Source organism: Populus euphratica, unplaced genomic scaffold (genome assembly GCF_000495115.2).
Source record: "Populus euphratica unplaced genomic scaffold, PopEup_1.0 scaffold10.1, whole genome shotgun sequence".
Taxonomy (NCBI): domain Eukaryota; kingdom Viridiplantae; phylum Streptophyta; class Magnoliopsida; order Malpighiales; family Salicaceae; genus Populus; species Populus euphratica.
Genome location: NW_011499856.1, coordinates 1,383,334 through 1,410,752, shown reverse-complemented (window position 1 = coordinate 1,410,752; position 27,419 = coordinate 1,383,334). Strand labels below are relative to the sequence as shown.

General features: G+C 33.9%; 2 protein-coding genes and 2 long non-coding RNA genes across 8 annotated transcripts; 1 reads left to right on the top strand and 3 right to left on the bottom strand.

The window, feature by feature from the left end:
• The first annotated feature begins 718 nt into the window (after window positions 1–718).
• Window positions 719–22,327, top strand: LINC1 (little nuclei1). Of its 5 annotated transcripts, XM_011022890.1 has the most exons (10): window positions 725–1,348; window positions 2,694–2,903; window positions 3,440–3,693; window positions 3,829–4,099; window positions 4,178–4,261; window positions 4,904–6,981; window positions 7,149–7,314; window positions 7,439–7,545; window positions 15,438–15,440; window positions 22,245–22,327. In XM_011022890.1, exons 1-10 carry the CDS (start codon window positions 1,148–1,150, stop codon window positions 22,279–22,281), a joined length of 3,411 nt encoding a protein of 1,136 aa, XP_011021192.1. In that variant the 5' UTR covers window positions 725–1,147; the 3' UTR covers window positions 22,282–22,327. The 5 variants fall into 5 exon arrangements, 4 of the variants coding, with proteins under 4 accessions (XP_011021191.1, XP_011021189.1, XP_011021190.1 ...); XR_841836.1 differs by lacking the exons at window positions 15,438–15,440; window positions 22,245–22,327 and adding an exon at window positions 8,030–8,302 and having other exon boundaries at window positions 719–1,348; window positions 7,439–7,921; XM_011022889.1 differs by lacking the exons at window positions 15,438–15,440; window positions 22,245–22,327 and adding an exon at window positions 8,030–8,305 and having other exon boundaries at window positions 719–1,348; window positions 7,439–7,714.
• LOC105123338 (uncharacterized) lies at window positions 11,632–18,392 on the bottom strand. The gene is made up of 9 exons (XM_011022891.1): window positions 18,195–18,392; window positions 17,029–17,591; window positions 16,698–16,779; window positions 16,445–16,517; window positions 16,107–16,187; window positions 14,969–15,105; window positions 14,042–14,294; window positions 13,689–13,752; window positions 11,632–12,531 (listed from the first exon to the last, which is right to left on the bottom strand). Exons 2-9 carry the CDS (start codon window positions 17,528–17,530, stop codon window positions 11,873–11,875), a joined length of 1,851 nt encoding a protein of 616 aa, XP_011021193.1. The 5' UTR covers window positions 17,531–17,591; window positions 18,195–18,392; the 3' UTR covers window positions 11,632–11,872.
• On the bottom strand, window positions 21,594–27,419 carry LOC105123340 (uncharacterized). The gene is made up of 3 exons (XR_841838.1): window positions 27,405–27,419; window positions 22,245–22,618; window positions 21,594–21,951 (listed from the first exon to the last, which is right to left on the bottom strand). It is a non-coding gene; the product is annotated as an uncharacterized LOC105123340 (long non-coding RNA).
• LOC105123339 (uncharacterized) lies at window positions 25,519–26,401 on the bottom strand. Its single transcript, XR_841837.1, has 2 exons — window positions 26,194–26,401; window positions 25,519–25,969 (listed from the first exon to the last, which is right to left on the bottom strand). It is a non-coding gene; the product is annotated as an uncharacterized LOC105123339 (long non-coding RNA).

Genomic DNA, 27,419 nt, shown 5'->3' with positions numbered 1-27,419 from the left:
TTCATGAGAATAAGATCATATTACCTCTACTACTATCCTTTTCAATAAAAGCACAAGCACTAATCAATGCTTGACACATGCTTTACCCGAGGAAGAACATCTCATGAAAGATGAGTCACCATTTTACTCGAGTCCTTCCTCTATTTGAAAAGAAACACGCACACATGAGGCGCTCCTGAATTCTTTTCACCTTTCTTATCCTTTTTTCTCGGTGGAAAGAGACAGTAGGTCCATTTAAAGGCCTCGGTAAAGACTTCAGAGTAGTTTAGGCATATGATGACGTGTGCTTTTGTGCGTGTGTGTGTGTGGGTTTCCTTGAAATCCATGTGAGACAAAATAGATGCTTATCTTCATCACCCAACACTCCAAATCCAAAGCCACTGCTTCTTTTACTCATAACAGCTCTAAAACACCGTGGCATTTCCATGCTAGCATATTCCTCTCTCTCTCTGCGCCACCCTCAAATCTCCAAACCACCCTTCCACCGCCTTCACAGCCACCAAGATGGGGGCATTTCCGACACTATGTCTAAAACCCCCACGTTCCGAACCCGGGAATCACCTTTCAAATCCCCGAACCACCCTGGCATGACCCGTGAAAATATGAGAGGAATAAGGGTGAGATGGTAATTGGAACAAGAAATGATGTTGGTGGGGCCCATTACTGATTAAAAAATAAAATTAAAAAGAAAGGGAAAGAAGGAGAATAAAAGAAGGCAGCGGGAGTGGAACTCACAAAGCAGACACAAAGGAAAAAAAAAGTGTGGGCTCAAAAATCCTTCATAGAGAGAGAAAGTACGACAGATATAAAGTTGTGGAGAGAGAAAGGAAGAAAGAAAAGTTCGTTTTAGAGACGTTACCGGACTCCAAAGCAACATTCCGCCGGAATTTACTCACACCTATTTCACGTCCGGTCTAGGTTTTTCCAATTTCAATTCAAATAATAATAATATTAATCCCTGGTTCCTCTTCTAATTCTAGGGTTTCTCTCCGCCCCTCTGTTACTCTTAACCTTCAAACTCTCAGTCTTCTTGATGGTTTTCAGTTTCGAACCCTCAATTCTGTAGGAATTCTAGGGTTTCTTTCACTGCTGGGGCCTTTATAAATTTGGATTTTGTAGATTTAGTGAAGTTAGAGGGGCAATTCCGATGTTTACGCCGCAGAGGAAAGTGTGGTCGGGGTGGTCGTTAACGCCGAGAAGCGAAGCTGGTCAAAAGAATGGAAGCGAGTCCGGGTCGGATCCGAAGGGAAAGAGTGTGGGTCTTGTCGAACAAGTGACGCCTAATGGAGTGCGACCCAATTTGGACGGTGAAGATTTGGCGGATAAGGTTTCAAAGCTTGAGAATGAGGTTAGTTTCTGGTTTTGGGTCCCTTTTATTTTTTTTCCTTTCGTTTTGTTTCAAAGATTTTTTTGATTTGTTGTAGCTGGGTTGTCTTTGTTGATGGGTTTTAATTTTTTCTTTGAATTTTGTGATTTTAGTGCTCATAGAATATGAAGTTTTTTACCTTTTTTTTCCTAGTGGTTTTAGTCGGGTGGGTTTGTATTTGAGGATTTTTGGTTAATTCTAATAGTAGTGAAGTAGTTGATGGAATTAGTTTGTAGTTGTAGATTTGGATGGTGGGGACGTGAAGTTGTGGATTGTGATCCCCCCTCCGCTTTCACTGTGCTATAGAAAACTATTGAGATTTGATTTGGTGCTGTGACTAGATTGTGGCTGTTGTGTAATGTCTGCGTATGCCATTTTGATTAGCAAGAAAGTGGAGTTTAAAGTTCGTAAATCATTATAGTGCTTACTGCACATTTTACATCAATTGCTTTCAATAAGGCTTGCTTACTGCACATAAAAGTTGGTGGAATCATAAATGAGATCATTATTTATGTTTGAGCAAATGAAATTGATCTTAATAATTCTGATGCTGTGTGCCCATAAATATTGTTCTCTAAGGCCTGCTTGTATAGTCGCATTTATGCATCTAAACTAATGCAGAGTTGAAGTTGAACTGATTTAAACAATCTTTTGTGTGTTTGTATTTAAACTTGGGAATTAGATTTTGAACCAATAAGGATTGTCTTGATTGTTCAGGGTATGTATATTATGCTTGGTAAATGAACTTCGGTGTAGAAAATTGATTGAAAAAATGACTTGCTAGGTTTTCTGGCAGCAACAACTAGTGTTTAAATCTCCAAACCAAAGTATTTACTCAATCAAAGTATGAACAGAGAAGAAAGGGAGAAAGAGTGTTGCTTCAGAAAAAAAAGAGTAAAAAATGAACAGAGAAGAAAGGGAGAAAGAGTGAGTGTTTAAATATGAATTAGTAGAACTCAATCAAAGTATTTACTTATGCAATCAAATCATACAAGACTTGAATTCTTTTTATGTGCTATAAAAAGACTATTTGTTTTCTTAACTTGTAAAACATTTAAACGACAGAATAAAATGGCACTCTATGAAACTACAAGATGTGGCTGGACAATTTGTTATGCAAAGCATGTGGGAATGTTGAATTCACTGTTCTGCTATCTCTGAGAAGTAGCATATCATAATATAAATCCCTAGCTAACTTTATATAGGCTTAGACTGCATAACCACACAAATGCAAGTTTCCAACAGATAATGATGAAGCCTTTCTTTGACTGTAAGTTGGTTGCCTTTATACTGTTCTGCTCATTTGATCCACTGATCTGTATCCCAGCTATTTGAGTACCAGTACAATATGGGGCTTCTCTTGATTGAGAAGAAGGAGTGGGGTTCTAAGCATGAAGAACTCATGCAAGCATTTACAGAAGCGAAGGAAGCTGTCAAACGGGAACAAGCTGCACATTTGATTGCACTTTCTGATGCTGAAAAGCAGGAAGAGAATTTAAGAAGAGCCTTGGGTGTTGAGAAACAATGTGTGCTTGATGTAAGATTTTAATGTCTTTCTTTGATAATATAAATGATTTTTTCCCACAGAATTCACCTTTTTTTTAAATAGAATGCTGTCATGCATAATCTATCTCCATTAATCATTTGATAACAAACAAATGAACATACTTTGATCATAGGGAATGTTAAGGGTTAGCAATTTTAAGTTAGAAACTCCCTAAGGTAGAATGTTGCTAAACCCCAGAGAATGACTTGCATCGCCGATATCATGTAAGAAGGCTTGTCAGATATTTTATCTCAGAGGTGATTTCCTTGACTTCCTCTTATTGTGGCGAAGAATTCTCCAGTTAGGGGTGAAATGAACAGCTCAAGTCCAACTTTGAGATTACCTTTTCCTGCTCCAGATAATGTTATCATGCATTGTTTAAGAGTTTTGATATTGCCCTCACTACTTGTGCGTATTTGTGATTTTATATTTTATGCTAGTGTAAAGGCGCCTTTTAGTGACAATTTTCTTCTACTTTTCTTCTGTGAATCTCTTCGAGTAATCTGTGAATTTGTTGGCTGATGTAGTTAGAGAAGGCAGTGCACGAGATGCGTTCAGAAAATGCAGACATTAAATTTACAGCTGATTCAAAACTGGCTGAAGCAAATGCATTAGTTATGAGTATTGAAGAGAAGTCTCTGGAGGTAGAGGCGAAATTGCGTGCTGCTGATGCCAAACTTGCAGAAGTGAGCAGAAAGAGTTCTGAGATTCAGAGGAAATTGCTGGATGTGGAAGCTCGAGAAAGTGCTCTTCGAAGGGAGCGCTTGTCCTTCATTGCAGAGTATGCTCAATTTACTTTGCCTTTACTAATTACTGTTGAATCTGCTTGCTCCCTTCTTTGTCTGCACTCTTTAGTGCTACTAGAGTTCAAATTGTGCTCATGTTAATTATGTTGATGATATTACATTTCTCTCAGGAAAGAGTTGTACGAGACCACTTTTTCCAAGCAAAGGGAGGACTTGCAAGAATGGGAGAAGAAATTACAAGAAGGAGAAGAGAGGCTATCAAAGAGTCTAAGAATTATTAACCAAAGAGAAGAAAGGGCAAATGAAAGCGATAGGATCCTTAAGCAGAAAGAGAAGGATCTTGAAGAGGCTCAGAAGAAGATTGAGGATGCAAACTCAGTTTTGAAGAGGAAAGAAGATGATATTAGTAACCGGCTCACTAATCTAACTATAAAGGAAAAGGCATGTTTTTGCTTCACAGTTTCTGTTATTGAATCAGTAATAAATGTATATTCTAATTTATCTGTCTGATCTGTGCAGGAGTTTGATGCTACAAGAAAGAAATTAGAGGTGAAAGAAGTAGAGTTATGTGCTCTAGAAGAAAAGCTAAATGAGAGAGAGAGAGTGAGTTTATGCAGAATACCTTTTTTTTTGTTCTAATATGATGACATGTTTTAAATGCTCTACATGCATGTTGTTCTGGTTATATGCCACAAGTAACTGATACGTCATACACAATGACAATGAGATTTGGATTTGACTTCCTTAGTGATTCAGCAAACAATAAATCACCATAATTGAGAGAGAGAGAGTGAGTTTATGCAGAATACCTTTTTTTTTGTTCTAATATGATGACATGTTTTAAATGCTCTACATGCATGTTGTTCTGGTTATATGCCACAAGTAACTGATACTAGATATAGATATTCCAATAAGAAGATTTCTCTCACTCTTCCCATTTGAGTGAGGTTCTAGATATTCCAATAAGAAGGTTTCTCTCACTCTTCCCATTTGAGTGAGGTTTTGGTGATGCGTGCGTGTGAATTATCCTCGCATTTCCCTACATCTGTTGCATTATTCTTGTGCATCTTTTTATTAGAGTTCACAAACTTCCAAAATTAAACCATCAGGATGGTCCGCTAATCTAGAATTTTTCTGTTTGATCACTAAAGATCAAATCTATAATTATCATTTTTTTTACTTTTAATATGATTAGCTGTTACTTATCATGCAATTTGATTTTCGTTTTGCATGGGACATCCAAAGGTTGAGATTAAGAAGCTAACTGATGAACACAATGCCATTTTGGATGCAAAGAAGCATGAATTTGAGTTGGAAGCTGAACAAAAGAAGAAGTCTTTGGATGAGGATCTCAAAAACAAGGTAATTGAGCTAGAAAAAAGGGAAACTGAAATCAAACACAAGGAAGAGAAAGTTGCAAAACGAGAGCAGGCGTTGGATAAGAAACTGGAGAAGTGTAAGGAGAAAGAGAATGAATTTGAATCAAAGTCAAAATCTATGAAGGAGAGGGAGAAGGCCTTCAGATCTGAACAGAAGAATTTGGAGGGAGAGAAAAACCAACTGGAATCTGCTAAAGAGAATTTTCTAAATCTTAAAGCTGAACTGGAAAAAACCAGGGCTTCAAATGAAGAACAGCTTATGAAAATTCACGAAGAGAAGGAGCGTCTCAAAGTGAGCGAGGAAGAGAGGTCTGAGTATACCCGCTTGCAAGCTGAGCTTAAGGAGGAAATAAATAAATGTAGGCTTCAGGAAGAGCTGCTTTTGAAGGAGGCTGATGATTTAAAGCAGCAAAAAGGGAATTTTGAGAGAGAGTGGGAAGATCTGGATGAAAAAAGGGCTGAGGCTGAGAAAGAGTTGAAGAGCATTTGTGAACAGAAGGAAAAATTTGAAAAACATAGACTCTCTGAAGAAGAAAGAATAAGAAATGAAAGAAAGGAAACAGAAAACTACATAAAAAGAGAGCTGGAAGCTCTGCAAGTGGCCAAGGAATCATTTGAGGCCAACATGGAGCATGAGCGGTCTGTGATGGCCGAAAAATCTCAAAATGAGAGAAACCAGATGCTACATAGCATCGAGATGCAGAAGACTGAGCTTGAGAATGAATTACAAAAAAGGCAGGAGGAGATGGACAGGCTTTTGCAAGAGAAGGAGAAACTATTTGAGGAAGAGAGAGAGAGAGAATTTAAGAATATTAATTTCTTGAGAGATGTAGCTAGAAGAGAAATGGAAGATATGAAACTGGAAAGGCTTAGGATAGAGAAAGAGAAGCAAGACGTTGATGAAAAAAAAAGGCATCTTCAAGAGCAACAAATTGAAATGCGAGAGGATATTGATAAGCTGGGCAATCTTAGTAGAAAGTTGAAGGACCACAGGGAGCAATTTATTAAAGAGAAAGAGCGTTTCATTGTATTTGTTGAGCAAAACAAGGGTTGCAAAAACTGTGGTGAATTGACCTCTGAGTTTGTGCTTTCTGATTTGATATCTTCACAAGAAATTGAGAAAGCTGATGTCCTTCCTACATCAAAGCTGGTTAATAATCATGTGACCACAGATGATGGAAATCTGGCTGCTTCTGAGAAGCATGATAGCGAGGTATCTCCCACTCTAGCTCATTCTGTATCTCCAGTTTCTTGGCTGCGCAAGTGCACATCAAAGATACTTAAGTTCTCTGCTGGTAAAAAGATTGAGCCTGCTGCTTTACAAAATTTGACTGAGGGCACACCCGTGTCTGGTGAGCAAGTTAATGCAGAAGAAATGTCAAAAAGACTAGATTTTACTGAAAATGAACCAGAGCTATCTTTTGCAATTGGCAACGATTCACTTGATGCCCAGAGGGTACTCTCTGATACAAGCATCAGAGAGGTTGAAGCTGGACATGATTTATCGATTAATGATCAGAGCAACAATAATGGTACAGCACCAGAAATTCAGGAAGATTCCCAACCTTCTGGATTAAAGCATGATCCCAAACCTCGTAAAAGGGGTAGGCCAAGAGTTAGCAGAACACGCTCTGTCAAGGAAGTTGTCCAAGATGCCAAAGCGCTCCTAGGGGGTGCTTTGGAATTAAATGAGGCTGAAGATTCTGGCCATCTGAAATCGGAAAGCCGTGATGAATCAAGTCTTGCTGATAAAGGAGGTCCAAGAAATGTCCGGAAGCGGAATCGTACTCAGACATCTCAAATTTCAGTGAGTGACCGTTACGGTGATGACAGTGAAGGTCATTCTGATAGTGTCACTGCTGGTGATCGCAGAAAGAGACGGCAAAAGGTTGTTCCCAATCAAACTCAAGGCCAAACACAATATAATCTTCGGCGACGCAAACTGTAAGTTTCTCATTCACTATATTTCAAATAGACCTTATTATATTCCAAGTAGACTTGTAAGCCAAATAAAGGCATGGCACTTCAGAATGGCAACTGCCTATCTATTGAGAAGTGCTCCAGCAGTCAAGGCTGGCCACTAATCAATGGATTTATTTAATGGCTGTCAGTGGAGTTGCTGTTGTAACTGCTAAAGCCTCATCAAACCTGAACAATGAAAAGGAGAAAGAGGATGATGGTGTAAGTAGTCCACAGGATGGAAATGTATTGAGAAGTGCTCCAGCAGCTTCTGCAGGGGCTGCCAGTGAGAATGGTGAAAGCATGCACTTTGCAAGGGTGAGTGTCGAAAAACCTGCTGTGAATGTCATTTTCTTTGGGATAATGATTATAGAAAATTGTGTGAGCAGCAATGGTGTTTCTTTTCTCATTTTGATTTGACATGATGTATTTTTGTGGACAGTGTGCAAATGTTATGGACATGATGGATGGCGATGGCAGTGCAAGAAGGATGGATGAGAATGCAGCACTGAGTGAAGAGATAAATGGAACGCCAGAAGGGGCTGGGGAGTATGGCATTGCAGATGAGAACAGAAGTGAAACCCCTAGAGGTGAAAATGAAGATGAGGATGAAGATGATGACGAGGAAGAGTCTCTGCATCCTGGTGAAGTCTCAATAGGAAAGAAGCTCTGGACTTTCTTGACGACGTAATGATAGTAAATCTTGTGCTCCAGTTGGGTGAGACTTAAATGGGTTCTTGGTTGTTCCAAATTTTTTTAGGATTGTTGTTAGGAGCTCTTTGATGTGAAGTAGTGTGTATTAAAAATCTAACTGTTATGATGATTTCAAGTCTTAACCCAGGTGCAAGGGATCTGGTTTTCTTCCCCCCTGGTTTTGGTTTGTTAGGATTCAGGATTTTTTGGAGCTGCTATCTTTTAGAAGAAGGTAGATCATTTGATGTAGCAATGACCAGTGAATATTAGACACTGGATACAATCTTCCCCACATTATCCAAAATGGTTGTATCAAAACGTGTATTATTTCACCTTGCAGGAGTGACGTTTGAAGAAACTGCGGTCTCAGTCCTTGTTCTTTGTCAGCTATTCTGCATGTTAGGTGGTCTGATGCCAACTCCAGTACAAGGAAGAGTGAAGAGGCGATGTTCTATGAAAACAAGAACACCTTATTGGATGATCAATGATTTAGTTTGAATTTGTCAATCATTTTGATGGCATCATGTAGATGTACCTAGGAGTGATTGATTTGTGAAATGATGTGGTTGCTCAATGAACACTGGTTTTTTGGCCATTTCGCATTACCTTTAAAGTCCGTCGTGTTTAGGCCCCGAACCTATTTTTCACCTTAATAATCAAGTAACGAGTCCATGAATTTTTAATAATTCTCAATGATTGTTTCATGAAGTGATGCGAGAGGTTTTAGTAAATTCATGGATTCTAAGGAATCATGCTAAGCTGAAATAATGCCTTTGCCGAGACATGTAAACATAACATCAGTAGTTTACTTGTGACCATGTATGAAAACAAGAGCAAAGTGAAAACTCTTCTTCGAGCAGAACAGCTTTTACCAATTCATAGTGGTGATAGGCCAGAAAAAAGTTTGAAAAATGTACCAGTATATCCCTGCTAAACACTACCCCGTTGGAGGATAGATGTTAATCATGCTCAACTTGCACATTACTGGCGGAGACGGTCTTTTCTGACGGTGAGGAAAGGTCGTGCAATCGTAGAGGGGCCCTAGCCCGCTGACGACGATGGATGCTAATACAACTAGGATTCAAAAAATAATTAACAGACGATACTTGGCTTGGTTCCGATTAGCATTCCTTCTCTAGATCGGAGACTAGATGGGTGTTTTTGCTTGAATTTGGAATGGCGGGACTGATTGACCTGTCACTTCCTTGCATCAACAAAAATAAGACCGACCAAGTGAGGGTGGGGGAGGGGAAGATGACTTGAGAGGCAACTATTCAATTCAGCGCGAGAGAAACTAAAGAATTGATGGATGTTCTTGGGGATTCTTTAATGGTGCTGAGCTAATTATAGTGCAAAGTCGTATTTCCTTGGTTCATAAGATCCAGCTGCAGGCAGTATTGGATTATGGAGATGATGTAGGATCATAATTGAGGAATGATTTGTTAGAGAATAATATAAATTATATTTTGGAATTTTATTTAATAGTTTAAGTTATTGAGTTAAGATAATTTTTTGATATGGTATTAAAATCTTGATAACTAAACAATTTTAAATTCAAATCTCACCATCTCTATTTATATAATAAAAATTAAGTATAAGGTAAAATGAACCTGTACAAATTTTAAATTCAAATAGTTTTTACTTGTGAGGATATGTTAAAGAATAATATAAATTATATTTTAGAACCTCATCACCTAACTGTTTAAACTATTAGATCGAGATGGTTTCATCTAACTGTTTAAACTATTAGATCTGTTTAAACTATTAGATCGAGATGGTTTTTTGATAATAAAAATTCAAGATAGTATGTCGATTCTCAAATGCTAATTTTCTAAAATAGCATCATTATTCTCAATAACGGACCGAATCTCGTTCACTGTAACCTGAAAGGAGAAGAATGAAGAAGGTATCAAATGTGCCGTCTTTGCAATTACAACTACAGTGATCACTGTAAATATAGTAGGGATTCTCACAATAAATGCTTTTCCTGGTTACTTAAGAAGTGTGATACTCATTGAGGCTTTCCTCTGCATCTTGGCATTTGCAAAATGCGTGTTGAACTACAATTATTTCCGAGTAATAATTCCATGTTCTGTCAGAAAAAATAGTGAGAAATAAGGATTTAAGTAAAATGACAACCACCATCACTGCTAATAAGCATCGGCCCAGCGGTAGAATGGCGCCTTGCGCCTTCTGCTGTTACGGGTTCGAGCTTTGGAGTTGCATGCCTGTCAGCCTCGCGCTGTCTTACCTGTCTGCTGGGTTTGCAGGGTGTTCAGTGGGCCGTGGGGATTAGTCGTGGTGCGCGTAAGCTGGCCCAGACACCCCACATAAATAAAAAAATAAAATAAAATAAAATAAGCATCGTGATATACGCTAGTACATTAATCACCTTTCACATAGTTGAAAATTATTGCCCTTGCGGCAAAGCTGTTGGCACTATATGATTACATTGACTGTACTGAATATTAATATAAAATTATTTTTGTAATGTGTTGTGAAAAAACATGTAGTCATTATTAATAAATATTGTAATAGGAGAAATTAAAAAAAAATTATAAATTTAACAAGGTTAGGTAATATGTCAATATTTACAGCAACGATAAACTTTTATTTTTTATTTTTACTGTATTAAAATAGAGTTATATTATATGTATTTATAATAAATCTTAAACCATTCAAGGAATTTTAGCTATTTTTATAATTTTTTTTTACGATACTACAGAGTGTATTATCCCCATACCTCAAATTTATTAATGATGTTAATCATCATTACTAACAAAATAAAAAATAAATCTCAAAAAAATAAATATTATTATTTTGCTTTGACCCCTCACTTCACTCTAACATTTATCTATGCACCGCGAATTACAACACTTTTTATCTTGACAAATATCCATCTCTTAAAAAAAAATTAAAAACAAATTCACCTAAAATAAAAATAATTTTGGATATCTTCTATCTAGCATGTGGAAACATTACATCAAATTCAAACAATGCCTGAAATTATTTGTAATAACAAACTTTGTTGCATACTTTGTCAACATGTTTGTTGCAATGATTGAGAACTTTCTCAAGCAATGGTTCATTAGAAGAAACCAATTTCGTGGTCTCATAAAACCTTACATCTATATAATTGTTTCTTGCTTGTTATATTAGGTTTTTTGTCCAATAAATAAAACTTTGACTATCACAATATAATTGAACTTCATCTTACTAAATATCCAACTCTTTGACCAAACCACAAAGCTTTCTTGGCGGCCATTACCATATATTCTAACTTAGTAATAAATAGTACAACTAGAGACTGAATTATAGACTTCTAATAAATAAACTCTCTTATTAGAATAAATATATAACTTGTTGTAGACTTTCTGTTATTCAAATCTTATGTATAGTTTGCATATATATATTCTATAATTAAAGGATTACCCTATTATCTACTAAACATGATATCATAATTTGAACCACCTCTCAAGTATATAAAGTTCTACTTAATTGTATTATAATGTTATTTTTTAATTCTGATAAAAACTTGCTCACAATACTGAATACATGTGTTAAATCTGATCTTGCATAAATTATCTATCTTTGAGCACTATGAAATAAATAATCTGAAATGATTCGGGTATGCATTATCTATGTTGAACCTCATCTTAAACATAGACCAACATTGGAAGATGTTGAATTAGCATACTGCAAAATGCATGTGGGCTTAGCCATCAGATTTAAAATTGCAAAATGTTGAATTATCCTTGTCCTTTCTCTTTCTTTATTCTTCTTTTCAAAATGCACGTGGGATTCGTCATCAGAGGTGTGCATGAATTTTAACAGAAACCATCAACCTATCCTATCACAATTTGACAGTCTATCAGAAAAATAAATTCGATGGACACATCCACGTGGTCCTCTAGAAATTCCCACAGACAACACGCAATTTTAATAAAGCAACGAAGATAGATGCAAATAATATAAAAATTAAATGGCTCCCACAGGAGGAATATTGCAAACGATGTATGAATACAGAAACATCTTAAACTAGTTGAGACTTCTCCTCTAGTTGATGGAGAAGGAATCGGAGCTGCAACTCTAGCCTAGATAATAAAGAAATGAAGAGGACAGGGGGTGTTGTACAAAGAATATCGCATCCATTCTACCCCGTCACACTCATGACTATCCCCATTTACCTCCTACTACGACGGCGATAGCGATCGTTGTCATACTCGCTCCGAAATGAATAATCCCGATATGAATAATCCGTGTCATAGTCATCATCCCGGCTGTTATCAGTCTCGTACCTGGCTGAACCAATATTCTGTGGCGAAGAACGTTTCCGTGAGGATGAGTAGGATGAAGAACCTTGACTTGCAAAATCCTCATATACCAAAGCACCCCTCCCTCTGTCGGAATTGGACCTCCCAAAGGCAGGGCTCAGATCTCTAGGGCTGTCAGAACTGTAACTATAGTCATGGTGACCATACCTTGGAGGATAACTGGACATAGATGGACTAAACACGGGGTCAACACCTGGAGGCCCATCGTTAATGAAATCCCTATAATGTCTCTGTTCATGATGATGCCATCTGCCCGTAGTTTCTGAAGAATGGTTTGATCTATGGCGTGATCGGTGCCTAAATGGATCAGAACTTGAAGGCCTCGCTTCCCAAAATCTTTGATTTGCATTTTCTGGAATTGGTGCATTTATTCCAGGAAATTCAACTGACATTTTCCTTGGTGGTTCAGGATAGTCTGTTTCCATAATCTCCCCATCTTCCTGTTCTTCCTCTACATCTCCATCATCAAATATTGTGATCCCAGAAGGCTGATCCTGATCATCGGGATCTGAAATATGAATGTACAGGACTTGCAATAAAAACCATAATAATAAATAAAAGCTGCCGATAACAATAATAGTTATTGGGGATGACAGCAACAGCAAAATGAATTCCACCATCATCAACATGGGGAATATTGTAGCATATGAAATCCACCACCATGGGGAATATTGTAGCATATGAAATCCAAAAGACCACAATTTTAGTCTATTGCAATGTACTGCCCTTCTGGAATCATGATGATTTACTGTGGTTCATTCTTCCTTGCATGTGGGAGGTGATTACCTCAAGCATCATTTCTAAAAAGCTCAATGATCTCTCCATGAGTCCTAGTCCTTTATATGCATAGCCTCAAATTCAGGGAAAACAAAAGTATTGATCTATATTTACAATAGCAGGACTTTGGATATGATTATTGCCTTCAATGAATAATCAGAGATTTTTCTTTTGTTACAAAGTAGAGATTTGAACTGGAGACTTCTTTTTTCTTTTCTTTTTAATTTTGATATAGTGAACACACTTTGTTTTTGTTTTTATTTTTTTTCAGGATCCTGCAACTTGACTTATTCAACCGGGAGGGACCCAGGGCTAGAGCCAGTTGAGCTCTCTGCTCAGTTGAAACCACCATAACAGAGCCTCAATCCCAAACTATTTGAGATAGGCTAAAGCTTAGTTGAATTATGAAGTGCAAAATGATAGCAAGGATTTGAAATTGTATTTTCCTTGGGCCACATTAGCCTTTTTCATTCTTACTGGCCTTAGGGCCTCCTGAGCTTAGAGCTTAGAATACATTTATAAAATCAATCCAGTCATACTCTACATTTTACCAATCCATTAACATCAATTACATGAAACTAGGCCTCCAATCCATGTGTCAACCAAGGGCAACAGTGAGAATTTATGATAATCCTTGAATTCCTTATTCAAATTCTTTTGAAGACCACACTTTTCCTGGTGGGGAAATTGGCAATAAAATGACAATTTCAAACATAAAGAGGAACACCCAGACATATTAGAAGAAAATCAAACACAACAGAGTAATCGCAACTATTCATCCCAGTGTAAACTTAAAAAAAAGTAAAAAACTAAAAGAAAGTGAATTTATAATAGACAATTCTATGACGGCTTGGAATATCAGACAGAAAGTAGAATTGTGTGCATTACCTAGATATCCTGGTGGGTATCCCAGCTCTCGCATTCTGTTAAGCCATGGTGGAGGATCAAGCTCCTGTTTAACAAAATCAGACGGAGGGAAGACAAATATCTTATGAACAAAACACCAATACTATTTCAACTAGCAATCCATCTCACTATCCAATTCATGCGTTGTGTACTTTGTACTCTGTAAATTGTAGACGAAGTTTGATTTGGCCTTATATTGTATATGGGATTTTATACTTGAGTCAACTAGGCTCTAATGGGTTCTAGGCTTAGATGTAAGAGAATCATGGGGGGTGTTAAATATGTTACAGGAGAAATTAAATGTTTTGCTTTGATTCAATCTAGTATGCTCTTACCCCAAGACCCAAAAGTTGTCGCGTTTCAGTGTCAAGAGAACCTGGCTTTAAACCATCATACTTGCCACCAGAAGAGCTCTGATAATAGCGTGTTGGATTGCGGGAACTAGAATTCTGATGTCGCTTGAACTTGTGTTGTTTGCGAGCATTATTAACAGCAGCATTATCACGAGGTCTTGGGCATTCCTTCAAAGAATGGTTGTATGCACCACAGTTAAAACAACGTGCAGCAGCATCCACTATCTCCAAGCCTCTACAAAAATGGAAGGCAATAGGTAGTGGAAGATAAAATACATTCAGGAACCCTCAAAAACAGACATTTAGGACAAGAAGAAGAACTAGTTGGATCAATAAAAATATAGGAGCAGAATTATAATTAATGAATAACTAGGTACTTGATGGGTTTTCACTGTGAAAATTGGGCCCCTTAAAGGTATAAAATCACCAACAGATTATTATATGAGGTAATGTGCGAGATCCTTCTTACATAAATGAGGGATATGAATGCAGCAGCTATTCTAATGTGCTGAATAGACTTGAGTTTTTATGATCTTTCTCAGATCCTCTGTTTAGTAAGCTATTGTCCTGAATTAGCCTGTAATGAGGTTCGCATGGCAAGTTTCCCAAGGAAATACAAACCAAGAGATTCTTGGAAATAAGTCCACATGAATATCCCTTGTGATTAGTTACTGTCCAACACATTATATTAGTCAACACATCACATACAATACCATTGCCACAATCATAAAATCATCACGAATGCTAATATCCCAAGCTTGTTCAACATACATAACAATCAACAGGTTTTAAACAACTTAGATACTTGCTACAATGCTAAGCATGTTCTAAGCATGTAGGATAAAGACCAAAAAGTAACATTTTCAAAACATGAAATCTAAGAAAGGTACATAAGTCAAGATCATTTACCCTTCTACATTAATTGGACCATCTGTTGAAGTCAAACCCAACACATATCCACGATCATATAGAGGCACAGAATTACTATGTAGAAGAATTAAGTCATTGTCTTGTTGTTTCCTTGCTTGGTTCTCAATCCAGAAGGACTACAAATAAAAAGTAACCAATTAAATGAAAAACTAGATGAAAAGCAAAGACGTGAAATCCTAAATTTTAACCTCTTCTAGTGAAGCTAAATGCAATGCACTATGATGGTTAAGGCCTAAGCATCTGCGCTACAATGAATGAAGTGGACAATCAAGAGTGCAAATTTTCTGGTCAAAATAGGATGAGAGGGGTAAAATAAAGAGAAACGAGAAAAAATCTCACAATAATACATTGTGCAAGAACTGAGAACTTAAACAGAAATAATTTCTACCCGAGGATATCTCATTTTCAATGGTGATAGAAAATTTAACTAAGATAGCATGGCTCCAAGTAGATAATGATTGGGTAACCTCCAGGGTGATAACATGGCTCCAAGTAGATAATGATTGGGTAATACATTCCTTGTTTAAATTCCATGCTAAAAAAGCTATGGGGTCCATGGAAACCATGAAATTTAATGATTCAAGATAGAGTTCCATGGTCATTGTTTAGAATACTAAAATCTGAAATTGTGCTCTCTAAATTTTAGAATGAAGACTTAGCTCAGAAAATGGCGCACCAGTGCATTGATCGCCCAGTGATAAATGCCAAAGAGTTTCTAACAAGTAAATTATCTGCTTCCAAAGTTTAGGATTCCAATTAAAGTTAAAAAGGTTTCTTTCTTTCTTGCTTGTTTTTTTCCCTGGAGGTGAGAGGAACTTCAAGAAAGAGCTTGACAAAGGTTAAGGCCACACACAAGAAAAATAATTCCAGGAAAGAGAACCTAGAAAATTTATGACTAAGAATATCTTCGCTATATTTTTTTCCCTTTACCAAATATATATATTTGTAATCCAACTAGCTTTATTAATGTAGCAACGGGCTAGTTGCAACACAGAAAATACATCCTAAAGCATCTAAAGTTACAAGAACAAGAAGTTCTTCATAGCTAATACCTGGTAGTCCTTTTGGCTTTAAACTATATGCATTCAGGACCAAAGAAGCAAAAAATGGAAATTACCACTGCAGAGGACTTCTCCATGCCAACATGTAGAGCAGGAAAGTAAGTTTCTTCACCAGATTGTAACATTTCATCAGAATCCTGAAAGATTGAGATACATAATTGAGACAAGCCACTGGTTTGATAAAGAATAGGGAGCCACAGAGCAACAACAATAGATTGCATGCATTCACCATATAGGATATCTGCATTATTTTCTATCAATCCAATCTGGATTATGTGCTTGAAAAACTTTCCTAACTTTGCATTAGTCAAGCCAAGCACCCAAACTAAAAAAGATTAAAAACAAAATTTTACATATTACTGCAATTTTAATTAGCAGGAAAATTGAACCTTACATGAGATGAATTCTGTTGAGCATGCCATTCTGACCACTGTTGTAACAGTTCCTCAAGCTTTTGTTTGCTAGCTCTGGGAAGAGTAAGGCAATCACCAAGAATTCAACAAATGAGGATCTAAGCTAATTCTAATAAGACATGATGCCTCCAATAATTACAGAATAATAACAGTCACAGCAATCCAACAAGAAATCAAAACATACAGTTAAAAATTCTTGGATTGCCAAGTTATTATGAACACTTCCACCCTGACCTTGTTAAGGAGTTATACATGACATGCACTAAAGGTTGCTGTTCATCATATGCCATCCTTTTTCTCTTAACGCCTGATATATCTGGCATATTGGATTGAGGGAATACATGACAGAAAGGGGAGGAAATCAGAATAAACTGCAACTAAAAAGGTGATTATCATGGATATAGCATTCCTCCAATTGAGATTGACTTGTTAAGGTTGTTTGATGCATTTATTTCTGAATAAGAAGCTTTTTTGGAATTATGATCTAAATCTAATGGGTTCATCTAGAGTTGAGTAGGACAATTTACAATAAATGATTAAGTTATCAGAGGTTAAGAAAGGATACGGCTGCCATCCACCTTGCCTTGATGGACAAGACTATTATTTTGTGTATCAAGGAAACAGTCCTCAACGTTCCCTATGATGCTGGAAATATCCGGCTTCTTGGAAACTATAACAGCATCAACCACATCAAAATTCACTTGTCTGACAGAAGAAACAGCCAAATCCATGTCAGCCTTTGTTTCCACTGCAAACTGGACACCTTTAGATCCAATATCACGTTCCTCAAGCACCAAATTACTCTGATCTGTTGCAGCTTCTTCAGTTCCAGTATCACCTACATTAAGCCCTGAACACCCTGGATCGACTATACCTTCTTCATTTCCAACCACACCTTCATAGAGCCCCAAACCCTCCTCATCATCCTTACTTTCTTTACCATCATTACTACATGTTTGAGAGCGAGATTCACTTGGCCCAAAATCAGACTTGGAAAGCTCATCATTCTCATTTTTATATCCAAAATCAATAGAACCAGGGAGGCCAATCATATCATCTGTTTCCATGCTCAAATTTAAAAGAAGCTTCACTTCTAGCAAGTCCACTAACCAAGCCTCCTCAACTACCCTGCATATGACAAACCCTAGTTACTTAAAAAGAAAACCAATATTTACCACCTTAAAAAAAAGAAAAAAATCTGCCTTTTAAGTTTCTAACTTCCAAAAAAAGAAAGAATAAAACCCTAATTGAGTGTTCATAGAAGCACCTTTTCATATCAAATGCTTATGTTAATAACTATCATATTGTATTTACACTGCATAAAATAACAATTTCATCTATAAAATAATCATCAAAACCAGAAGATTAGGAAGAGAAAAAAAGATTAAAACCACCAAAAATAGCTCATCCCAACTAATCTAACTAATAACAACAATGATAATCTAAATTCACATATCAAAAAAAGGATTCTTGATTAAAGCAACTAAAGCAAATAAAATTAGGCGCTTAAAAAAACTTACTAGTAATTACCAATCAGCAAATTTCTAATCTCTTAGAGAAAAAAACAACAACAACACTCTAATTAATAAAATAACTCATGCAAAACAAGCCACAAAACAACAAATGCAAATTAATCATCTTTAAAAGAAGTTTGCGAGGTGACTTAAAACGGAAGGAAAAATAGACCAAAAAGGAGAGATATCGAGTAATTGTTGTCTTCTTTTTACTTACCTGAATTTTCTCAGGAACCAAACAGGAAACGAAGAGAGAGATGGTTTTGGAAGTGAGACTTGGTTTAGTGACACACGAGCGAATAACTAGCAGAAGAAGGCAGAAGCTGGAGCGAATAGAATTTTGGATCTGTTTTTCGATTTTCGGTTTCTACGAAATGAGCCGCCTTTTTTTTTTTTTTTTTCATTTAACTAATTATTGGACACGGAGAGAGACAATGCTGTGGTACATCGAGGTGTATCTTACACTCCTTCCCCGTCGTTCGATGGAGAAGATACGTGTTGTTGCTACGGGTAAGCTTATAAAATTAGTTTTAATATTTTAATTAATTTCAAAGATTTAGGTGAATTAAATAAAAAATAACTATAAAAATTTTAATATGTATTTTTTTAATATTTAATATCACGTGTGATTTTACTTTTAATTTCAAATAATTTTATGAATATATTTGATAAATAAAACACCTAAAATACACTTAATTTTTTATATCACATGAAAATCTCATTAGAATGGATAAAAATGGGAAGAAGGCAATAATTGGTATTGAAATGGTGATCTAGCAATCTATATTCAAAGGATTTGTAATTTTAGTAAACGAATTCATAATATTAATTAAAAAACCACATTATTCCATGTTTGATGGTTTCATTTCATATTGATGCAATTTTTAAATATTAGTTTTTATTAATTGAAATATAATTATAAAATTACATAGAAAAATTATAAGATTAAATAATTAATATTTAATTTTTATTAATGTAAGTCTAACTAGCCAAAAAATATTACAACTCTTTATTCAGAAAAAAAACTAGAAAACTCTATTAATATGAAATTAAAAAAATTATTTCATTCAAATAAGAAAACTAGAAAGGCATATTATTATTTAATAGGAAAATAAAATAAAAAATAAATTTACTAAACTAAAAAGAAAAAAATAAAAATAATTAAATAGAATAATTATTTTTTCCAAAAACCTCTCTATCAATCTTTCTAGAACTCGTTCTCGAGTTCAATGGTTTCCTTTGGTCAGAAAACTAATGATAGGTTGATCCATTATGGATATTTAATATTTTTTACGGTTTTGATCATATATTTCTAACACTTTTATATATTCTCTACTAGAATTTTAAATAACAACTCACAATAAATAACTTCTTGAAATTATTAAGTTTTGATATCAATTGATGTATAGCAAAAAGTAAATGATAATAAAGTTTGATATAAATAAATACTCCCAAAGGCCAAAAACACTATAATTATAGGGGAATATCTAAAATATTTTTTTTTATATGAGAAACCATATTAATATTGAATAAGAAAATAATAATAGAAAAGAATATTTTATTTAAATATAAAAAATAGAAAAGCATTTAAAAATAAAATTCCTTGACTAAAATAAATAAATAAAAATAATTAAAGAATATATTTTTTTTAAAAAAGCTTCTATATCATCCTCCCTCCCTATGTTAGAAAAAAAACTCGTTATTTAGTTCAAATTGTTTATAAGACATAACTTATTTAGTTAGAAACTACCATCCACGGTAGAAACATATAATATATTTTTCAAGCAAACCTTCCTCATTAAAAGAACTAATTATTTTTTTATTAGTGGACTAAATCTCTAATACTTTTCTTATAAACCACCATATCCCGTATCCTTAATATTTTTTTATGGAATGTCATGGATCTCTTATGCTTTTTTTACGGGTTATCTTATCGCGAATTCCTAATACATTAGGAATACATGTATGGATATTAACCTATAAAAATGGATTATCTTATCGCGAATTCCTAATACATGTATGGATATTAACCTATAAAAATTTTAAATAATAAAATATAATAGCTGACCTCTATTAATTATTGAAATTTAATATCATTTGATGCAGTTAAGAGCAAAAAATAATAAAGTTTATTATAAGTTAAAACTATCAAAAACTAAGAAAACTATAACTATGAAAAAACATCCAAAATATTTAATTTTTATTCATCTAAGTTTTGCTTGCTAAAAAGCTATCACAACCCTTTATATAAAAAAAAAAAACTAAAAAACTCTATTAACACTGAATAAAAAAAAATTACTTTCTTCAAATAGAAAAACTATAAAAGCATAATACTCCTGGATATAAAAATAAAAATAAAAAACAAAATTCCTAAACTTAATAAGAAAAAAATAATTAAAGAAGATATTTATTTTTCCAAAAAACTTATACATCACTCTCCCTAAATTAGAAGGAAATGGTCATTGAATTCAAATTTTTTATGAGATAGAACTTTCTTAGTTAAAAACCTTTTTTTACCATAAAAATATCCAACATAATATTTTTTAAACAAAACCTTTTCAATTGAAAAACTAATAATTTTTTTTAACATGAGACTTATCCTATTATAAGATATCTTTAACACTATTATGCATGCCAGATCATTATAAATTTCACCACTAGATTTTTAAATAATGACAGATTATAGCTAAGCTTGAAAAATTATTAAATTTTGATACCAATTAATATAACTGAGTTTATTATAAGTTAAAATTTTAAAAAATAAGAATATCATGATTACAAAAAGACATTCAAAATATTTAACGGTTAAAAGACTATTATAATCTTTTTTATATATAAAAAAAAAACTAAAGAATCCTATTAATATTATATAGAAAAATAAAAATAAGAAAACTAATGGAAGCCGTTGATCATGTGCTTTATGACTGGATAACATGTACATGATTTGTTTATGTAATGTGTTCATATAATGCACGAGAGGACAAAAGATACAATGACAAGATATATTTAACCTAACTTTTCCTGTATCACATAACAATCTCTATTTTCTGCTGCAGTTTTTGAAACCTGCAAATGCAAAACAATATATAGACGCAAGTCCGTGAGCTAAAAATGTACGCAGAATGGGCTAATCCCAACTGCACGAATTCTTTCTGAATTTTATCTAACATTCATTACAAATGCGAGTTCTTTCATCCTCTTCAATAACAGGCTTTGAAAGCCTTGAATCGGGTTCTTATTAATGCGAATTCTTTGAAAGCCTCTTACAAATGCGAGTTCGTTTGAAACTATTTTCTACAGCCCCAAGAGACATGTTCACCCGAGTATTGCATAATTGAAAAAAATAAAATAATGGAGAGATTCTTTATCAATTATGAAATCACTTTCTTTCCCATGTCATTTGACAAAATTAAAGGAAAAAACCCCACTCAAGCAAGGGCTGTGCAATTTACCATACTTCAAATGTTTTTAACCTGTCCCAGTTTTTCTAGGTAACCAAACAGAAACAGTGCAGACAAATAGAAAATAATAATTTGAACATGGTTTTGACAGATTAAAGAGGCTTTAATTTTCCAACAGAGAACTGCATAATGACCGAAATTAAAACCTCAAAAGATACCATGAAACTCACTAAGAACTTCATTTATTTTTCTCACATAAATAGTTCCCATATCAAAATAACATTTTACATATTGATAAAGACACTATGAGCCGTCCATACTTTCTAACCACACAACTTTGTTTGCTTCTTCTAATCCACTGGAGAACTTTATTTATTTTTCTCACGTAAATAGTTCTCACCATTTTAAGACAGCAGAAGCTCTCCATACTTTTAACACTCAACTTTGCTTGCTTCTAACAATTACGCTTGTAACGATTCTTGCATGGTGGCGGTTTAGGTACGCAATATCGCATACCCCTTCCGCAACCGAACACTGGTTTATGGGGGTTGAGAGCTCCTCCGGATGATCCGCCTGCAAGATTCACGCATGTTATAGCAGATTAATGTTGACATAATCTGATATTATAGCAGAAACATCCTTGTTTTTTTATAAGATCTAGCCCACGACAGATTAATTAAATAATATATACATACAAAACATGAAATTAATGATTATCTTAACTTAATTAATGCTGGGAGTAAAAGTAAAGGTTGAATCATCAGTTTCATGACAAAAAATTGTTTGCAATACACAGAGATTACACACACACAAATAAAATAAAATGAACTGCTTTCCTTAAGTTAATGTTGGAAATAAAATCTCACCTCGCTCGGCCAATTCTCGAGCACTGCAAGTGGATAGGGGAGAGAAGACAACGGTAGCTATGAGAAAGCATGCGATGAGAAAGGCCTTCATCTTGGAAATATATGTGACTAACATGCTTATGCTCTCCTCCTATCCACCGCTCTTATTTATAGCCACCATGATTTCTAGCAGCATTCGAAGGGAACTATTCTTGAAATTAATTCCACACGTGCCCAGGATAATTAACGAACGTATCAAGTACTTCGCATTATTGAATAAGCCAACGTTGAAAAGTAAGAGTGCTTTCTTTCCACATATGCTCGAAGCATGGAAGAAGATACCCAGCGTTACTAAAGCTGAAGACTAGCTGTTGACTCACGGTGACAGGCTCCACCTCCAGAGGTTTCCAAGCAAAACATAGTTAATAAGTACAAAATTAGGTATCATTTTCCAAGGTATTGTGACTGAAATTTGATCGTGGTCCTTAAGCTTAAAAATGCGTGGAAGACGATACCCTGAATTAATATAAAAGGCCGAAGACTAGCTGAGGTCTCTAAGCGTGTGAGATTGTGAGATTATGTTTGAAAGTGTGATTGTTTTTATTTTTGAAATAATTTTTTATATTAAAATATATGTTAATGATATTTATTTATTTTTTAAAAATATTTTTAATATTAATATATTAAAATAATTTAAAAACACTAAAAATATATTAATTTAAAATTAATAAAAAAAATTAAAATTTTAAAATTTTTAAAAAATATTTTTAAAACATGAAAATAAACAGTCCTTGCAACATGTTGGGATACTGTAAAAAGTATGATTACTACTGTTATGTGCTTTAATTCCTTCACCTCCTCAATTAATTAGCCACAACGTTATACGAAAAGGCACACATGATTATCAAAACTTACCACCTCGTATTGAATGTAAAGATTACGGACACCACCTATCTTCACATTGGTATGATATTGTCCACTTTAGGCCTAAGCCCTCATGGATTTGCTCTTGGGTTATACCCAAAAGGCCTCATATCAATGGAGATATTTGTCCTGTTGGGTATGCGACCAAAGTCCCACATTGGTTAGAAATGGGGAGGATCAAGGGTATATAAGGATGGACAAATATCTCCATTGGTATGAGGCCTTTTGGGTATAACCCAAGAGCAAATCCATGAGGGCTTAGGCCTAAAATGGACAATATCATACCAATGTGGAGATAGGTGGTGTCCGTAATCCTTACATTGAATCTACCTTAAAAAATAGAGTTAATTATAACTTCGAAATATATGAATGCAATTGCATCTACACGTGTAAAACATGAAAAATTTCATATGTTTAAAACTTCAGAAAGGATAAAACTTGACAAATTGAGGGATGCACATTATAATATTTAATTTTAAAATAATTAAGAAATTAAACTAATACAAGAAAATTATAATCTAAATAAAAATTGTATTTATCAACTAAATCCATTGAATATTTTTGATTTTTTAAAAATTTAAAATCTAGTTTAATTTCAACATTTTGAACTTCCATTCTCTTATTTCTATATTTAATACTCTTAAAATTCTTGAATACATAGACTTTTATATTTATAGAGAAATTACACTTCTAATTAGTAAAATCTAATGAAAATTCTAATTAACTAGTAAAATAAAAATACTAATTAACTAGTCTGACACAAATCTTTTTGAATTTATTTAACATTCTCAACAAACCGGAGTTCTTCCATGCTCTTCAATGTCGGGCTTTGAAAGCCTTAAATTAGTTCTTATAAATGGCCCTCGACCTGAAATAATAGGATTTCATTTGAAACTATTTTCTGCAGCGCCTGGAAGAGGCATGTTTAACTGAGTATTGCATTAATTGAAAATAAAATAAAAAATAATATAGAGATTCTGTATAAATTATGAAATTATTTTTTTTCCATGTCTTATGACAAAATTAAAGGGAAAAAAGCCCACTCAAACAAGAGCTGTGCAGTTTACCATGCTTCCATTTTTTTTAACATGTCCCGTTTTTTCTAGGCAACGAAACAGAAACAGTATAGACAAATAGAAAATAATAGTGCGAACATGGTTTTTGCAAATAAAAGAGAAACTGAAGCTTTAAAGTTTCATGTAGAAACTTCAACTTTGAAGTTAAGATAATATGGTATTGGTAAGGATCATAATGACATTCTTATTTGTGCTGGCTGTAAACTTAAAATGAGTAATGGTAACTGGGTAAATTTTTGATCATATACTTGGTTGATTCTTGATTGATTGACTTCTGTAAGTTATCCTATTCTCTTCCACTTGTCTTCCTCTAAAGCAGGGCTTGATAGCCAGATAGGATACTGGATAATGGATAATTAGTATTAGAATCTGAAATGGATAAGACTCTCTATAACTAAAAAGAATCTAATATTTCAAAGGTTAATATCTAATCTTAATCTTTGCAGTTATTCATCGATCGAGAAAAAAAAGGTTGGTTTGAGAATGAGAAAAGAAAAGTAGCTATATTATAAACTTTTGTATACTCTTAAAGGGATTAGATTTGCTGGAACTAAAACTTATGTCCAAATGTCTGGAAATTTATTTATCCTCCAAAAACATAAATAATTTTAGGGTTGGTTTTAGATTATAAATAAAGTCCTTTGAATAAGAGTCTTCCTAGTTAAGAGATATATATATCCTGAGCAATCAAGATAATTATTACCCTTTATGTAAGCATCATTCTAAAACCATTTCTCACATCTTCATGTATTGCCCAATAATCTGGAAATTTTAAAATAAAATTATAGCTTGAAAAGTTTTGAACTAGGTGATGTTATATACCCTTGACGACCTTTAACATCAATAACTAAGTCTTCTACATGGAAATTATTGCAAGTTTGAAATATTTGTTTGGAGAGGGAGTTATGTTTAACATTTTTTAGACTATATAAAATATCAGGAACAACTTGATATTTAAGGAAAAACAGTCTATTTGAAAAGATATCCTATGATACTTGTTTTAATTTATTGCAGGTTGGATCAGAAATCTGAATTTTTCATTCTAAGATATAAATGAAGATCTATATAGTAATCACAAATATATTTCAATTTGAACCACTTAGATTTTGATTTCGATTGGATTTGTGTTGTTGCTCCATTAACAAGGCTGTTTATTCCTTATTTTTCTCCCAAGTAGTTAGACTAAGGCCTGAGTTACAGCATATGCAGCTAAAGTTATGCTCTCTCTGGTAAGACCTTATATATATGTGATTTCAACTTGATATTTGAGGAAAAACAAGTAATTAATCATTTTGTTTTGGCATAATTGAACTTCATTAATAATTCTCATGGGAGATTACAAATAGGAGGACTGTATAATGACCGAAATTAAAACCTCAAAAGATACCATGAAACTCACTAAGAACTGAATTTATTTTTCTCACATAAATATTTCCCATATCAAAATAACATTATACATATTGATAAAGACAATATGAGCCGTCCATACTTTTTAAGCACACCACTTTGCTTGCTTCTTCTAATCCACTAGAGAACTTTATTTATTTTTCTCACATAAATAGTTCTCATCATTTTACATATTGACAAAGACAGCAGAAGCTCCATACTTTTAAGCACTCAACTTTGCTTGCTTCTAACAATTACGCTTGTAAGGAGTTATGCATGGTGGTGGGTTAGGTACGCAATATCGCTTACCCCTTCCGCAACCGAACACTGGTTTATAGGGGTTGTTTGATCCACTCGCGTCTGCAAGATTCACGCATGTTATAGCAAATTCATGTTGACATAATCTGATACTATAGCAGAATCATTATATATATATATATAGCCCACGACAGATTAATTGAATAATATATAACATGAAATGCTTATCTTAAGTTAATTAATGCTGCAATACACAAGGAGACTACACGCACTGGCGCACAAAATGAACTGTTTTTCTTAAGTTAAGGTTGGCAATAAAATCTCACCTTGCTCGGCCAATTCTCGAGCACTGCAAGTGGATAGGGGAGTGAAGACAATGGTGGCTAAGAGAATGCATACGATAAGAAAGGCCTTCATCTTGGAAATATATGTGACTAACATGGTTATGCTCTCCTCCTATCCACCGCTCTTATTTATAGCCACCATGATTTTTAGCAGCATTCAAAGGGAACTATTCTTGAAATTAAGTCCTCACGAGCCCAAGATAATTAGTGAACGTATCAAATACTTCGCATTGTTGAATAAGCCAACTTTGAAAAGTCAGAGTGCATTCTATCCACATATGATGGAAGATAATGATATGCTTTAATTAATAACATGCATGGATAAAGCTGAAGACTAGCTGTTGACTCACGGAGACAGGCTCCACCTCCAGAGGTTTCCAAGCAAAACATATAGTTCATAAATACAAAATTGAGGTATCGTTTTCTAAGGTATAAAGCTTCGAAAATTAAGAGTTGTATATACATCAACATATTTAATTATAAAATATAAATAATTTACTTAATTGTGTTTGTCAAATTTATTTATTAAGATTTTTTTATTAAAATAATAATAAAAAAACTAAAAACACAAATTAAATTGATTGAATAGAATAAAGGTGTTTTTCACATTTTAAAAATATAATCTAAAAAACATTAAAAAAAATTAGAGAAAAGATCATTAATTTTAAAAAATAATAATTTAAAAATAAAAACAAATGCCAAGCTATGTTGGATTTCGACACCTCACCCATTTTGTTAGTTCCACATACAACCCTGCATTGGCATGCCCTTAATGATTGAGTTTTTTTTTAACATGTTTTATGTTCTAATTTTTTTGAAAAAAAAATCAAAAGATGAATAAAAAAAAAATCACAACAGCCGAAAAATTAGAATTTAAAATTTTGTTACTCTAAAATCTATTTTTAACCCATTGTTTATTTAAAATACCTATAAGATATATTACAAACCATGATAAATTTATTTTTGACTTTAAAAAACTATCTTAAAAATCAAAATTAATTCTAATTAAAAAATTAATTCCAGTTCATATATGTTATATAACTGAGAAGATTTTACACAATTAGGACTACATCACCAAAAAAAAATTGAAAACCAAATTGAAAAAAAAAAGATTTTACACATTTAATCCATAATAATATATGAATAAACGGTAAAAAAAAAATCACACATTTTAGTTTTATACTTAACATTACCAGCCACGTTAATTT

Coding starts and splice junctions, on each gene's coding strand:
- LOC105123338 (XM_011022891.1), bottom strand. CDS start 17,530: ATGGAAACAGATGATATGATTGGCCTCCCTGGTTCTATTGATTTTGGA. Junction 16,780..17,028: donor AGGCAAGGTGGATGGCAGCC/GTATCCTTTCTT, acceptor CCAATATGCCAG/ATATATCAGGCGTTAAGAGA. Junction 16,188..16,444: donor CTCAACAGAATTCATCTCAT/GTAAGGTTCAAT, acceptor TCAATCTTTCAG/GATTCTGATGAAATGTTACA.
- LINC1 (XM_011022889.1), top strand. CDS start 1,148: ATGTTTACGCCGCAGAGGAAAGTGTGGTCGGGGTGGTCGTTAACGCCG. Junction 3,694..3,828: donor CGCTTGTCCTTCATTGCAGA/GTATGCTCAATT, acceptor CATTTCTCTCAG/GAAAGAGTTGTACGAGACCA. Junction 4,262..4,903: donor AGCTAAATGAGAGAGAGAGA/GTGAGTTTATGC, acceptor GGACATCCAAAG/GTTGAGATTAAGAAGCTAAC.